This window comes from Protopterus annectens, chromosome 16.part0 (genome assembly GCF_019279795.1).
Source record: "Protopterus annectens isolate FY-2018-M chromosome 16.part0, PAN1.0, whole genome shotgun sequence".
NCBI classification, from domain to species: domain Eukaryota; kingdom Metazoa; phylum Chordata; order Ceratodontiformes; family Protopteridae; genus Protopterus; species Protopterus annectens.
The window spans coordinates 387,632,471-387,649,494 of record NC_056750.1 but is presented as its reverse complement, the minus strand read 5'-3'; the positions used below and the strand labels follow the sequence as shown (position 1 = coordinate 387,649,494).

At 40.7% G+C, this 17,024-nt stretch overlaps 1 protein-coding gene across 7 annotated transcripts in view; it reads right to left on the bottom strand.

The window, feature by feature from the left end:
• The window catches only part of LOC122790699 (dual specificity testis-specific protein kinase 1-like), a 1,196,153-nt gene that overhangs the window by 169,768 nt on the left and 1,009,361 nt on the right, over positions 1–17,024 (bottom strand). For all 7 annotated transcript variants that reach the window (XM_044058245.1, XM_044058246.1, XM_044058247.1 and 4 more), the window contains one exon: positions 8,127–8,276. In XM_044058245.1, the coding sequence (XP_043914180.1) occupies positions 8,127–8,276 (150 nt within the window). The remainder of the gene's footprint in view (positions 1–8,126; positions 8,277–17,024) is intronic.

Genomic DNA, 17,024 nt, shown 5'->3' with positions numbered 1-17,024 from the left:
GTACGGTGTTTTTCCCAAAGGGGATGACAATGCACTTCTTGGCATTGAGCTTTAGGCCATGACTTTGGCACCAAACATCAGTCTCAGTGAGGCCTCTTTGAAGAATGTCCACATCCTTAGGTGAATCTATTATGGCTCCTAGTTTACAGTCGTCTGCAAATTTCATTAGCCAGAGATCAGCTGTATTAGCCTGAACTTCAGAGAAGTAGATACTGAACAGGAGAGGACCCAGGACCGAACACAGTGGTACTCTGCTTGTCACTGGTCTGAAGTCAGACTTGGAGTCAGCTATTTTCACTGTGTGGGTTCTGTCAGTGAGCCAGTTGGCCACCCATCTTGTGACATATGGATTTATGCCTAGTCCAGTGAGTTTATCTATAATATCAGAGTGGGGAATGGTGTTGAAAGCCTTGGCGAGGTTAAGATAGGCTGTGTGCACCACCTTACCCTCGTCTACGGCTCTGGTCACTGCTTCAAAGAAGTCAGTCAGGTTTAGGAGGCATGATCTACCTTTTACAAACCCAAACTGAGTGGGTTCCAGAGTTTGGAGTTTACCTATGTCTTTGTTTATAAGCTCCAGGATGATACATTTCATGGCCTTGCAGACTAAGCTCGTCAGGCTAATGGGGCAGTAGTTCCCAGGGTCAGTGGTGGCTTCCCCTTTGAGGAGTGGGATAACCGTTGTTGTGTGCTATTCCAAAGGCACAAAGCCTGTGGTGAGGCTATGGTTGAACATGGTACTTAGGTGGGGTGCCAGTTCATTCTGTAGTTCATGCAGAATGCAGCCTGAGATGTTGTCCGGTCCCATGGATGTTGTGTTCTTGGCTTTGGAGATTGCATCTTTACCTCTGCTTCCGTGATTACAGGGGTTTTGCAATCTTTTGGTATGGAAATGGGCCCTTTGGGGGGTGGGGGGTAAAGTTTGCACTGAACCTGTCTGCAAGGATATTGGCAATATCAGTTGGTTAGGTAAATTTAGTGCCATTGTACTGTAGTTCCGAGCAGATCTGAATGTTGCTATTGAGATTCTTGACATAGCTGTAGAAAGCTTTGTGGTTGTCTTTAGAATCCATGGTGATTTTATTTTTATAACTAGCTTTGGAGGATTTTATGAGAGATCTCAGCTTCTTGCTGAGGCTGACCCAGGAGTTCCTGCAACCATGGGATTTTACTCTTTTTTGCAACAGTTTATTCTTTCTGTTGAAGAGTTTGTTTATGGCAGGGGACCACCATATTGGCTTCCTATTTTTGGAGGATATTGTCTTGGTTCTGTTGGGGATGGCACAGTCCATGCACTCGTGCATGTGCTTATACAGTGCTTTTGTGTATGATTCAGCAGTCATGTCTCTATTTTCCATCTGTGTGGGTGAAGTGAAGTTGGCCACGTCTGACTTAAGAAGCACGAAGTTGGCTTTGGAGAAAATTTTTATGGTGGTTTCCTTAACTGGGGGTGGGGGTCGGATATGGATGTCTTGGGTGATTAGCTTGTGGTTGGACCTGACCAGCGAGGAGATGACCTCTAGCATGGAGCATCTGTTACCCATATTGGTAATGACCAGGTCCAGGATGTTGCTGCCCCTGGTAGGGGCATGGACAAGCTGATCCAGGGCACTGGAATTGATGAATTCCAGAAAATGCTGGGCAGATGAGTTAGTACATGAGTAGTTTTCCCAGGAGATGGTGAGGTAGTTGAAATCTCCCAATATTAGGGTATTGGGCTGTACCTTAACATTTTCCAGTATATCGAGCATGGAGTGGGCATCCTGGGGCATGGCAGGGGATCTGTAACAAGCTACAACCTGAATTGCAGTCTAGCCCAGTGTTAGTTGTACTTGGATAATTTCGGATGCATTATGTTGAGCAACTAGCCTGGAGGTGTGGATATCCTTTACGAATATGGACACGCCTCCTCCTTTAGTGTTTCAGTCCACGTAATGTGGACAAAAGGCGTGGTAAGAATTGTAGCCTGGTAATGCAGGGGTGCTCTCTGCAGCCTTAAACCAGGTCTCTGTCACTGCACAGATGTCAATGTTCTCCATCTTAAGGAGTGCCTCGAGTGAGTGCATTTTGAGGTTTAGACTTCTAGCATTGAGTTGCATTACCCTTAGATTTTGCTTATTTGTATCTACTATGGTGGTGCTTTTGATGTTTGAGCCTTGCCTAAGAAAGGCACTATAGGAACGGCAAGAGCCTTAGCCAGTATCCAGAATCCCAGAAGCGACAGGTGCAGGCCATCTCTGGCAAAGCATCGTGGCCTGCCAATGATGTCGTCCCAGGCAGACAGATACTGGATCCCCTAGGAATGATACCAGAAGCTTATCCAATTGTTGAAGTCAATCATTTGTCCTTGTACTGTGGTATCATTCTGGGTGATGGCAGGATGCTACTCAGGACTACTGTCATATCTGCCTGGGCCACATGGTCAGAGTGCTTGTCCGTGTCTCTTTTCATGTAGTCCAGGAAGGTACGTCTCAGGTCATTCACTCCAACATAGACAATGACAGAGTCATATTTGTACTTGTTGTGGAGTGACCTGAGTGCATCCGTTATATGGCAAATCCTGGCATCTGACTGGCAGCTGACAGTAACTTTCTCCTTGTTTAGCCTGATGAGAGGGACATCAGTGTGCCTGACTACAGAGTCGCCAATGACTAGTGTGTTGGGTATGTTGTTTTGCCTTTGGGGCTGAGGTTGACAGGCACACTGATTTTGTGGGATGTGTCATTCAGATAGTGTTGGGGGGTGGTGGTTGCTTGCTTTTCAGCTTTGGAGGTCTCTGTTGTTTGGGCAGATTTTTATTGCAGCCTCCACAAATGTAGGTCTGTGTTTTGTGTTACTATGTGTGGGTTTGGGTGGTACAGGTTTTGCTGGACTATATGTAGAGTGCAGTGTGGTGTTTACCTTCTCGTCTTGACTGCCTAGTCCAGTCTTGGCTGGAGAGAGCTTGGCTTCCAGTTTGGCTATTTAAGTGCATCTCTCACAGGTTGTAATGTTGGGTGGTAGGAGGAGAGGATTGTCAGTGTACATGAGGCAATTGCCCCAAGATGCCCAGATTCTTTAGGTGGACAGGAGAAAACACCGTGAGCTGACCCTTAGACATGCCTGGTTAGTGCTTATTAGTTTAAGTACTAAGAACTGATTTCCTCTTGATAAGTGAGGAAAGTTGATTGCTGCAGTAATTTGTAGAATATTTAGTGCTTGCAACAAGATTTGGACAGTGCTGAGCGCAAAGAAACAGTTATGAGTGGTAAAACTAGAAAATTGAATAGTTCTAAGGGAACAGAAACAGTTTTGAGTGCTTAAACTAGAAAAATAGCTAGTTCTAAGGGAAATCTGAACAGCATACGTTCTGGCACCGAGGATAGTTTAACCATAGTTAAACGGCACTACATGATGTGCAAAACCGCGCAAACATGGGTTTTTAAACAGAAAGATAAAAGGGATAGAAATAGTCCAAAATGGCCAATAAAACTACAGATTATGAGCTGAAACCAATCCTCCAGTGACAGACAGGCTTGTTCAAAGCTCACCACTTTCAGTGATGAACAGAGAAGCTTCCCTCTATCTTAGAAAGGTCTGGACAACACAGAAACTTACAAACAGCCCAGAATGCAACAAAATCTGAAAACCGGACTCTACTGGTGGGAAATGAATAGAGAAATAGGATTTTTTCAAAAGTTAAAGCAGATACAGGAATACAAACACTTTTAAAGTAGAAAAATGGCTATCACACTTGAGTGTGTAGCCCTTAATAGTTAAACAGTTGAAAAACACTTAAAATAATCAATTAAAGTGCAAACAGTATAAGAATTCAAAAAACAGTTCAAATAAGTAGCAAAGTTAATAACAAACGGTTGGAATAATGCGGTTAGCAAAAATAAGCAATAAAAAGCAAAACAGAGGTACTTAATCCACTCAAAGTCTTCCTTTTCTCTCTCTGCTGCTGTAGGACTCTGCAGGACACCTAGGCAGGCTCTCACTGAGGTAATACAAATGCAAAAACTGTGCAAACACTGGTTTTTAAACAAAGATGAAAGGGATAGAAATAGCCAAAAATGGCCAATAAAACTACAGATTATGAGCTGAAACCACTCCTCCAGTGACAGATAGGCTGTTCAAAGCTCACCACTCTCACTGATGAACAGAGAAGCTTCCCTCTATCTTAGAAAGGTCTGGGCAACACAGAAACTTACAAACAGCCCAGAATCCATCAAAATCTGAAAACTGGACTCTACAGGTTCTAGAAAGGCGGGAAACGAATAGATAGAGAGGATTTTTTTGTTTTTGTTTTTTTTTTTTCAAAAGTTAAAGCATATACAGGAATACAAACACTATTAAAGCAGAAAAATGGTTACTGCACTTGAGTGTATAGCGCTTAACAGTTACACAGTTGAAGACGTAAAAACAATAAATTAAAGTGCAGACAGTATCTTCTTCTTTCGTCTTTTTCCCTGTTAGGGGTCGCCACAGCGGATCACCTGTCCGCTCATGATTGGCAGTGGAGTTTTACTGTGTCGAGTTGCCAGCCCAGCACCCAACCTTCCACAGAAGGTGCACACACTCACACCTAGGGCCAATTTAGAGTGTCCAATCCACCTACAGCATGTCTTTGAGATGTGAGAGGAAACTGGAGTACCCGGAGGAAACCCACGTGACCACAGGGAGGACATGCAGACTCCGCACAGAAGGCAAACCAGCTGAGGATCAAACCTGAGAACCTCTTGCTATCAGACAGCAATACTAACCGCTGCACAACCACAGCCGCCCAAAGTGCAAGCAGTATAAAAATTCAAAAAACAGTTCAAATAAGCAGCAAAGTTAATAAAAAATGGTTGGAATAATGTGGTTAACAAAAATAAGCAATAAAAAGCAAAACAGAGGTACTAAATCCACTCAAAGTCGGATACCCAGGCAGGCTCTTACTGAGGAAATACAATCAGAAACAAAAAACAATGCCAGCAAATATATAAAATAATTCAGTCAAGCAAAAATTAAGACAATGCAGAACTCTGAAAAGTTAAAGTGCCAAGAATTATACTTATCAGCGATATATTTTCAGATTAGAAAAAGAACTGAGACAAATGAACACGCCCTCACTGCACCACTTCTATTAAAACAATCCAAATGTTTATCGATATCCACCTTCAATGGACCAAGCAAAACATAAAAATTTTAAAAGGTTTTTCAGATTGTTGGAGAGCAGTCTTCAGTCAGAACAAACTTCAAAGCAATGGAGGACTGCAGAAAGCAAGCAAATTGATGGAGCTAACAAGAAAGAGGTGGGGCCCTGTTATAGTAGGTCTAAGACCTTTACCTGCTGTCAAACTGATGTGGTCATTTATTTTCATCCAAAAACTATCTCAGTATACAGCTACTCATTACTGGCTACTTAATTGACTATATGTACACCTTGCACATCTGACTGCAATCAGCAAGACCAGCTTAGGTGAAATGGAGCCATGGACAAAGGACTAAGAGAGCCTCCATTGCACACTTGTCTTCCCTGACTTCCCCAGTGCATCTCCCCTGTTTTCCTCTCATCCTGGCCCCACGCCATCCATATAGATTGCACTTTACTTCCCTTTTCACACTATGACTTTCTTTTTTAACTCCCCCATGCATTTAACACACCCTAACTGCCAAAACTTCTACTGTAATAGGTCTGGAGGACATAAGTGAATTAAGCCAGGGGTCTGGGGACCACTGGGCACCCAAAAGTCCTGGATTCTAAATGATTTGAAGTGAAACTTTTTAAAGCCACTAGAAATGAAAGAAAAACATAAGACTGTATTTCTTTTATTTCTAGTGGCTTTAAAAAGTTTCACTTCAACAAAACAATAGCTCCTCCCAAAACTGAGAAGACAAATGCAAAGATATACAAATCCTATCTGGAAATACTGCCTGCTTCCTGGCCCTCCAGAGAGAGATAGTAAATGCCTGTGTACCCCGCCTGGTGGTAGAATAGTGAAAAAGTAAAAGAGGCATGCATTATACAACTGACAGTCTGGAAGAAGAAACCAAAGGACACGAATAAAACATATAGAGAGACAGGGAGAATATGCAGATTGTACAGACAAGGAACCACAGCTAAAAACTCAAGCAGAGGGCCAAGTACTGTTAGACTGCAACATTACTCAGTACAACACTCTACCAATTATCACCTTCTACCACACACACACACACACACACACACACACACACACATACACATACATACACACTGTCCCAGGCCACCACAGACAGCCACTTCCTGAGAACAATGCTGATGTTTGACTGTGATAAAAAGTAAAAAATATATATATATATATATATGGCTGGCTCGCTACTTTTAGATACACAGGAAATTATCTTCTCTGCAAACTGTCAACATACAGTGAGCAACCACCTCACCTCCACCACAGATATGACTCAACCTCTTATCTTAAGAATCAAGGAGGAAGCCACAAACAATGGTGAACAAATGACCAAAATCAGGGACAACTATTGCCTTCATATACCTACAAACTTACTAGATTAGCAGGCTTTGCTTTAGTGCACACTTTCTGAAAGCTGTTAGTTCTGAAACTCAAATGTCAGTCATCATTATTTACTGACTGTAATCCTCATTGATTTGCCAGGTAAATCACAAACATTACAAGGAACACACCAAAATATGAATCAAAGAATAAGAGACATTCTGCAAAAATCAGATAGAGTTCAGTGCATCTATGCCCCCCATATGTGCGCACGTGTGTATATATACACAAACACACACATACACACACACACACACACACACACACACACACACACACACACACACACACACACACACACACACAGTGTGTGGCATTAATCACAGTCACTTGTATGATAGTGACTGTATACCTCAGGTGTTTGCATCAAATAAAGGCATAAATCCGCCACACAGGGCTTTATCTTTTCAGCTCACGAATATAGTGTGCAACAAGCCCCCCTCCCATACACAGACAAATGAAGTACTTACCTCCTTCCCTTGTTCATAGGTAAATACTTGGCTAACTGCCATTATGGCCCATTTTAAGACTAGCCAATTTTCCTTGATCACAATCAAATGAAAACTCTGTACTTCTTGTCTGTGAGATAAACACCTTAACCATTATCCTAACAGTAGCAGGCAACAGCAGGCAAAGTGCCTGTAAAAAAAAAAAAATGGAGTCGATTAAACTTTGGTGCTTCAAGCTGCAGCCTGGACAGACACTAATCAAGTGACCTTTTGGATGACCTTGAGAGATCTTCTGAGTGGCAGAGCAAAGATCTGACATCTTCAAGCCAGGCTGTTGACTTTTATTTTATTGTTTTCTTTTGCTTCGGAGCTGCACATGCACAGAATTCTGAAAAGCTCCAGAACAAAACAAAGAATCAGAAATCTGATTATTATTTTTAATTTAAAATAATAGCCAGCTTTCTAAACTTAGCACACTTTCTTTTTTGTTTTCTAATGGGGGAGCTGCAGCCCAGCAGTCAGTACCATGAGTTGCCACTGATCCACAGCCCTTCTTAGTAAAAGGGAAATTGTTTTTCTGTTGTCTTTTTCCACCTTTAGTGTGTCCATCTCTTCCTACATCTTAAAGTTTTTTTCTGCTGAGAAATGGAAAATGTATAAAACCTGTTAACTGAGGTTGCTGAAAGTTCCTGTATGCCCCACTCATTGTTAAGCCTTCTCATTAAACACACCAACACATGCAACACTGCAAGAATAAAGTTTGTCCAAGCCTCCACTGCAGAAAAGATCTACTTAATTGCACATACCCATCAACAAACTGAAGTAAATGAGTGAGTCAATTAAACACAGAATGGTGGTAAAGATTCTGTGCTGCAGAGCTACAGAAGTGACTTGACATTTTGCCTTCCCTTGGGCTGCACACTGTGTAACTCCATGCAAATCATCAGACTCCTATCCTTGCATCTCTTGATGACAACGTTCCACAGATATCAGTGGGAAAATTAAACGCCATGAAGAACTTTTCTGTCTGTAAGCACTTACACTGAATTATTTTTAATTTACTAGATTTATATATATTCTTAGCTTAGAATGCATAATCATAATAAATATAATAGTAACATACATGAAATTCTGCCCCACTGTGGAATAAAATCTGAAATACCTTGGAGTTTAGGTCACGATGGTAAATGTTCTTTGAGTGCAGATAAACCATTCCACGTGTGATATCTGAGGCAAGAATTGTCTTCTCTTTCCAGCTGAGTGACATGTCTTTACTAGCCAGTAGTTCTTCCAGGCAACCACCATTAACATACTAAGGAAAAGCAATACAAAACAAACAAACAAACAAACAAAAAGACAACAAACAAATCATGCATGTTGTTTTTCAGATCCAACTTCTTTTAAAAATTACATTTTATGTACTGTAACAGTAAGCAGTCTGTCTCTTACTGCTAATACTGACAGCTATTAATTTAACCCGGGGAGTAAACCCACTTCACAGATCAAAGGCCAAGGGTTTCAGATTAGAAGTTAAACTTAATTTTGCCAGATGGTGCAGTGTGACCTTATTAAACACCTTGGAATTTTCCAGTGCTAAATGGCAATAGAAGAAACATTCAAATGATTAATAATTAGGTCATAAATATCTCTTTAGATTTTACACAAGTTCAAATTGCCAGTTCTTACTCTTTCTAAACTATCATTAAACAAATCAGTAATGTTTTTCAAAAATCACAGTACAATGCTAGAAATTGACCATTATTTCCAATATTATGCCTACAGATACTAGACTGCATATTGTTAATGACAATGACTCTTCTATTTATTTAGTTCAGTGTGTTAACATTTTATGTGCACTTATCCCAAATAGAACCAAGACGCTATCCTTCAAAAAAAGGAAGCCAATCTGGTGGTCCCCTGCCATAAACAAACTGTACAACAGAAGTTAGAAACTGTTGCAAAAGAGAGTAAAATCTCATGAGTGGAGGAGCTCCCTGGTCAGCCTCAGTAAGAAGCTGAGATCCCTTATAAGATCCTACAAAGCTAGCTACGAAAACAAAATTGCCACTAAATCCAAGGACAACCACAAAGCATTCTACAGCTATGTCAAGAATCTAGATGGCAACACCCAGATCTGCTCTGAGTTACAGCACAAAGGCATGAAAACTACAGAACCAACTGATATTGCCAACATCCTGGCAGATAGGTTCAGTGCTAACTTTACCCCCCTCTCATCCCCTAAAGGACCCATACCTATACAGGAAGAATGCAGAGTCCCTGTAATCACAACTACACAGGTAAAAGCTGCACTCTCTAAAGCCAAAAACACAGCATCCATGGGACCGGACAACATTCCAGGCTGCGTTTTACATGAACTTCAGAACGAACTGGCTTCCCACTTAAGCACCATCTTCAATAATAGCCTCGCATCAGGCTTTGTGCCCACTGAATGGCGCACAGCAACAGTTATCCCACTCCACAAAGGGGGAGCCACAACTGATCCCAGGAACTATCGATCTATTAGCCATAGCGAGCCTGGTCCAAGGCCATGGAATGTATCATCATGGAACTCATAAACAAAGACATTGGTAATCTCCAAACTCTGGATCCCACCCAGTTCGGGTTTGTGAAAGGCAGTTCATGCCTCCTGAACCTGATTGACTTCTTTGAGGCAATCACCAAAGCTGTGGATGAGGGTAAGGTGGTTTACACAGCCTATCTTGACCTCACCAAGGCTTTCAACACCATCCCCCATTCTGGAATTATAGCTAAACTCACTAAACTAGGTATAAATCCCTACATCACAAGATGGGTTGCCAACTGGCTCACTGACAGAACCCACACTGTAAAAGTTGCAGACTACAAATCTGACCTCAAAGCATTGACAAGTGGAGTACCACAGGGTTCCATCCTGGGACCTCTCCTGTTTGGTATCTACTTCTCTGAAGTACAGGCTAACACAGAAGGCCTGTGGCTAATGAAGTTCACAGATGACTGCAAACTAGGAGCCATAGTCAAGTCCCCAAATGATGTGGACATCCTACAGAAGGGCCTCACTGAGACAGATGCCTGGTGTCAGAGCCATGACCTCAAGCTCAATGCCAAAAAGTGCAGTGTCATCCCCTTTGGTAAAAACTCTGTACCCATGAACTACCTACCACATAGGCAGCAATCTACTTAACACTGAATGCGTGATACGAGACCTTGGGACTCAGGTGGACAGTAGTCTCTCCTTTGATAGTCACATCGCCACAGTAGTCAGGAAGTCCTTCTACATGGCACACCTCATCATAAAAGGGTTCTCATCCAGGAAAAAAGATGTCATTGTTCCCCTCTACTCGTCACTCATTAGACCCATTATAGAGTACAATGCCTTTAATGTACCTCACAAGACATCTGCAGCAGCTGGAAAGGCCACAGAAGTACCTCACAAAGAGGATTACTGGCCTCAAACAAATGCTCTGCACTGACTGCCTCAAAAAACTCCAGCTTTACTCTGTAGCATATCGCCTACTCCAAGGTGATCTCTGCCTAACATATAAAGCTATGTCAAACCCAGAGCTGTTGGACATGCTACACCTAAAGAAATCCCTCCGAGCTACATGCTCTAGGGACCTAAACTTTGTCACCACAATAAACAGGACATGCTGGAAGGATAGATACTCTGGAACAAGCTACCCATCTATGTCAAGCAAAGTTCTTCATTAGCACTCTTCAAGAAAAATCTTGATGAGTGGATGGGAAATAGGAAATACCCCAGGGATCACTTCTGTGTCTCTGCTGGACAGTGGCACAGGAAAATAACTTTCTTGGGTGGCGTAAGCTATGGAACCTTGCTGGCTAGGCTTACGTAGGCCCTTGGGCTGATAGCTTAGTACCTACCTATAAAACTATAAGAATAACAGGGACATGAGGGCATACATGAAAGTAAAAGACATGACCAATGTAGCATAGTGTGGTGTTTCTTACCAACTAGAAGAATACAAGTGATCTGACAATGTGTAAATAGTTGTGTAAGTAACATTAACCCATTGTAAAAAAGTGATGTTTCATTTAAGAAAGTGAATGCTTCTGATAAGTTGTACCCGCTTTTTAAGATGAGGAAAATACCTGACTGCGTTAATAAGAGCAGGCTTGCTTAATGAGCTGCTGAATGTAGTATAAAAACAGAATCCCAGTCAGAGAGCATTTGTCCTTTGTAGAAAGGGACTCGTATCCAGAGCAGCATAGTTTTGGGAGAGAATCAACCACACTTGATGGAAAGTATCCCTGCTAAAGGTATCCAGAGAGCTACCACAGAGACCGCTTCCCAGCAGCACACAACTGAGTTAAAGGTTCTTCGTGTACAGGAGTTAAACATAACACTTTGTTTTGGTTGGAAGACCATGCCTTGAGGTTTCCCTTGTATAATAATTTGCATTATTTGTATAAGAGTGGTGGTCTCATTTGCTTTAACCCATGCTATAAAACCCTTCAAAGACAATTCATAGAAGCATCAATACTCAAAATATTTTATGTTTGTCATTAAAGCTAAAAGAAAAATCTGGTTAGATATATTTTTAGCATCACTTTAACTTGAGACTGATGTAACTGCAAATGCTGTACAATGCAAAACTAAAAGTCTTACAGTCTGCCAATTAATATTCCTAAAATATTTAGCTTCATATTGGATAAAATGTTTAGAAATGTAAAGGAAACCAATCTAATATTCTAAAAATGCAATTGGCTATTTTTGCATGGAAGATTTATTATTATTTTGGGAGTAGTTTTTCACCAAACAATAATAGCAGAGTTTTGCGACTGGGGAAAATTGTGAGATGGCCATTGGCTGAACAGTGAATTGGAAAGTGAAAACCAGGAAGTATGCTTTATGAAATATGCATAAAATCAACTGTAAATCCTTCCCCACCATGGATGAGGTTTACTCTTTAGTCTTGGCAAGAATGCTAAAACAATTTTGAAAAGAAATGTTCTGAAAGAATCAGATGTCTTCTTTCATGTAACAGCACTGTATTCACATGATTCAAGCAGTAAAGAAGATTCATGTTATCTGAACCTGTCTTGGCTTCAGTATTGTTATTTTATGGCAACAAAAACATGGCCCTGCTTTGTCAAGCCCCTAGTGCATGCATATACTTTTCTATATTCTTCTTTGTGTAGGGTGTCCATTTGGCTATACTGAATAAGTGAAAAGTTGTGATTTACTACATTCAGAGTCCTGGTATAGGGCAGAATAAAGCTGTATTCTGCATCTAAAGATGATTGTGTACCTCCCAAAATTGCATTGATATAGATGGCTCTGTGGTAAAAGGGACATAGTTCTGGCTATGCCCACATGACCTGAGTTTGATTAGCTAAATGATGCCAGGCTGCCCACTACGAGGCAAGTTTGATACTGTTCCCAATGCAAGAGTACCGTCAGAGAAAACTTCAGATGAGACTCAGAGGCAGATGCCTGCCATGGAGTGCAGTACACTACAGCTGAGTTTGGCAGGGTTTCAGAGGTGTTTAAATGACCTGAGCCCAACACAACAGGCATTGCAAAGTGCCTTGTTAAAAAAATGAGAAATCCAATTCCAAAGGCTGGAAAAACATACTACAACTGCTGTACAAATTAAATGTGATAGTCATACTAGCACTCAACTATTAAGCCTGCAATAGCAGTACCATATCAATTAAAAAAATACAACCCTGTTAATAATACCATCACTTAAGAGCCAACCAATCAGTTGTTGATAAGCAAACATTGTGTTACAATCTTAAAGTGATTAGAAACTAAGCATGTTTGAATGACATGACATCTCTTCCCTTAGTTTTATTTATTTAGTTTTTCAAACTGCATGCACTGGCACAAACAAAAAGTATATAAGAAATAAATGCAATACTCCGATTTTACTTACATTTATGCACTTTAAGGTTGTAACACAATGTTTGCCTTAGTGTGATTCTTGCTGGCTGTGGTTTAATTATTAGTAGGATTGTATTATTATTATTAGTAGGATTGTATTTTATTATTAACTTACGTCTCCTGAAGATTTAGTAGCTGAAGCACTAAGAAAAGTGCCACAGTAAGTTAGTATTAACATTTCTATTTTTACATTGCACAATTCCTGCAAGTCATAGGGAGAGGGAGTCAGCAGAAGACCAAAATTTCCTAACAGCAACTGAATGATGGTCTTGGATCCTGGATCTCACTTCTCTAACCTGTTATTCTTGGATGCTGGGAAGCAGGAAGGAATAAATGGGCCTATAAGAATGAGAGAGGTGATCAATGGTTATGGAAGAGACAAGGCCAGAGATAATAAAAACTAAATGACATTGGTATGCCAGCATACGGAGTACCTACTCACACTGCTACATCTAATAACAGAACTTGCTGACTACACCTACCAACTGTAAACCCACTTACCTGCAAATGAGCACCTCTATACCACTGCAGTCTGTTACGAAGGTTTAATGTACTAACGCGTTACACTTCTTTCCTACAGTACTGGTTTCATTCTTTTGGCTACTGGTTGTATATAACATCTTGTGTTTTTGTAACTATTGGGCTATTTGGCTAATAGTGTCAAGAGTTGTTCCACTGCTTCTTCAAATCAAACATCTATTTGAACAGTACACTACTCTATAAAGTCACAAAACTAGAAGGGGATCTTTGTACTAACAGCTGCCTGGAATTCACTAAGCAATCTTGAGATAATTTGATGTAGCTATAAGAAGTCTTATAATGTTTGTAAACTGACTTGTACCCTTTATAAGCTAAATGGATATTTACTTCTGGATTTCCAGTGAAAATATATATGGCCCAGATAAACATATCAGTTAAAATGTAATAAATAAAGAGAATACACATATAATAACATAATTTAAATAATTTCAAAATTATTCAGAAGGGTTATATTTAAAACCAGTAAACAAATGCAAAGAATTAATTACAGAGTGTAGTAATCCGAAATAGACTTGTCTGGGCCACTACAGAATTACCCATATTTACTTACCTGCTGCAGGCAGCAAGCAAAGACTGCTTACTCATTATGGTGGTTTTATAATTTGCCTTAGTGGATATCATTTTGCAAATTCTAGTTAGCTTGCACATTTAATCTCCATTCTTCTCTGCTCCACTCCTTTCCTACTGTTATTTAATTCATTACTCATTTGAAACTGTTGTGTGTAACCGTTATTTGTTAAAAAGTACTCTCTGACTTGGCCATTGCATCAGCAGACATATAAGCTGTCTGCTTATGTCACTGATAACCCTGGCTTGGAAATGTGCCTGGACCATCACACAATTGTCTTGTGTGTCCTACAGTTGCTTGCTAACATTTAACAAGTGGTGATTGTGCAACCATGGAAATGTACTGAACCCTGTTGGAGGTTACTGGAATAATGGTGTATAAGATTCTAAATTCGGGAATTTGGGGGTAATCAACCAGATAATAAAGGATACTTTCCAAGAAGATATCAGTGCACATATGCTTACTTCTTGGAAAACAATATATTCAGGTTGGGCAGCTATGATAACTTCTCACCCACAATGTGGATATGTTGTCCTTCTATCATAAGGCAAACATTACATTTACATCTAATTATCTACACAGAAGGCAAGATAGTGGGCTATGTACAGTTTGGTTTACAAAGTCCATTGAACATGTGAGAGAAACAGACAAATGTAGGTTTTGAAAAACAGAATTGGAAACAGTCTCACACCTAGTTGCTGGTTGTGACACACTAGTAGCAGAAGGTCTGTATACTGAAAGGCATAATAATGTGGCAAGACTGCTGCACTGGGGATTGTGTAGACATTATGCTATTGAAGTGGCTGAAAAACACTGGAAACACGAGCCACAAGGTATCATAGAAAATTAAGTTTATATGACATGGGATCACCTATTACCGGCAGCTCAAAAAATAGATGCTGATAAAATGGATATAGTGGTCCAAGAAAAGAAGACAAAAGTAGCATTGATCATTGAAATTGCCACACCTAGTGACTACACTGTCATGTGTACAGAGAGACACAAAGTCATAAAATATCACGATTTTCTAGCGGAAACGAGAGCAATGTGGATGAAAGATACCCAGGCAGTTTCAATAGTAGTAGGAGCAATGGGTCTTTTAAAAAAGAATCTACAATCGCATTTAGATATGTTACCAATCCATGTAACCCCATACGAATTGCAGAAGGAGTCATTACTGGGCACATTGTGGGTGCTGCGAAGAGCACTTCTGGCTAACATCAAAGACTGAAACAATACTAATTTCATAAACATTAATCGTACTTTGACTAAGAAATGGGGTCCATTCCTGCCATGGTATTAGAAACCCAAAAGGTTTGGAGAAATTAAAAACAGGCGTGTTTGTAGTCCATTCCCATCATGGTATTAGAAACCCAAAGGACTTGGAGAAATTAAAAAGGCATGTTTGTAGGATTAAGCTTTGGGTGATGCTGAAGTTAGGTGATTAGGACTTGTATCTGTTTTTTTGACTATTTAGATAAGTTGACTAGATCCTACAACCTTATTTTATATAAAACCAAGGACAGAAATAAATTACAGTAATTGGAGCTGCACAGCACAGTTCAGTAGCTGCATAGTACAACCAATAAAAATAGGTCCACAGGTTCATAGATTAGTACTAGGCTAACTGCCATTGTGGGCCATTTTAAGCCTAGCCCTAGCTTATTAACAAGGACAGAATGCTGACTCACTTACATAAAAATACCTTTTGTTCTCTTGCATAATGTGTTCATTGTGTGACTGCTGGTCAACCTGTCTTTGCTTCAGTATGGGTATGGTCATGATAGGCAGGGAAAATCTTTTCCTCACTCAGACACCTAGCAGAAGACAGCCTTGGAGAAACTTTCTAAGGAGGAAGTGTGGTAGAAGTGTTAGACATTCCTGAATGCAAGCCGTGTGTAACTGGGTTAAGGCTCATGAGACAGCCCAGAGAGGAACCTTCTAGTTAAGTAACTTTGAGAGAAGTTATATGGAAATAAAATTTTGACTCAGTACAAAGTAAAGGATCATTGTTTCTTTAAATGATGCAAAAAAGGAAGATGTGTATAAAATGACTGAGTTAACTGACCATTTCCTAGTATTGCCTCATTCCAGGACACCCATTTGGAGTTTCATCAGAAGTTCATAGGTTCACAGGTAAGTACTAGGCTATCTGCCTGAAGGGATGTATAAGCCTAGCCAGAATGTGTTGGCTTTTGCCGCCTCCTTAGATTAGTTCCCTGTGCCTCTGTTCAGCAGAGCCACTGAAGTGATCCCCGGGGTAAACTTTCTGTTTCCCATCCACTCGTCAAGGTTTCTTTTGAAGAGTGTTAGCAAGGAGGTCTGCCTAATGTAGATTGGAATTTTATTGCAAAGCATGGAAAGTCTCTGGGACATGAATCGATCCCTCCAGCACGTCCTATTTATTGTTGTGGTGAGGTTTAGATCCCTAGAGCATGTGGCTTAAGGGGAAAAGGTTTTCTTTAGGTGGAGCATGTCCATCAATTCTGGGTTGGACATGGCCTTGTATGTCAGGCAGAGATCACCTCTGAGAAGGCAGTATGCAACCGAGTACAGCTGGAGTTTCTTCAGTCGAGCTGCATAGGGCATCTATTTGAGGCCAGTGATCCTCTTGGTGAGGTACTTCTGTGGTCTTTCCAGCTGTTGCAGGTGTCTTGTAAGGTACATCCCAAATGGAGCGTTGTACTCTATGATGGGTCTGATGAGTGATGAGTAGAGGGGCACAATGACCTCTTCTGATCTGGATGCGAACCCTTTTGTGATTAGGTGGGCCACATAGAAGGATTTTCTAACCATTTTGGCAATTTGATTATAAAAGGAGAGATCACTATCTACTTGGGTCCCCAGATCCCTTATTACATCTTCTGTATTTAGTGGACTACCACCTATGTGGTAGTTTGTGGGTACTTTGTTTTTTTCCAAAGGGGATGACTATGCACCTTTTGGCATTTAGCTTGTGGTTATGATTTTGAACCAGGTATCCGTCTCAGTGAGACCCTTTTGGAGGATGTCTGTGTCAGCCAGAGAGTCAATTATAGCCCCTA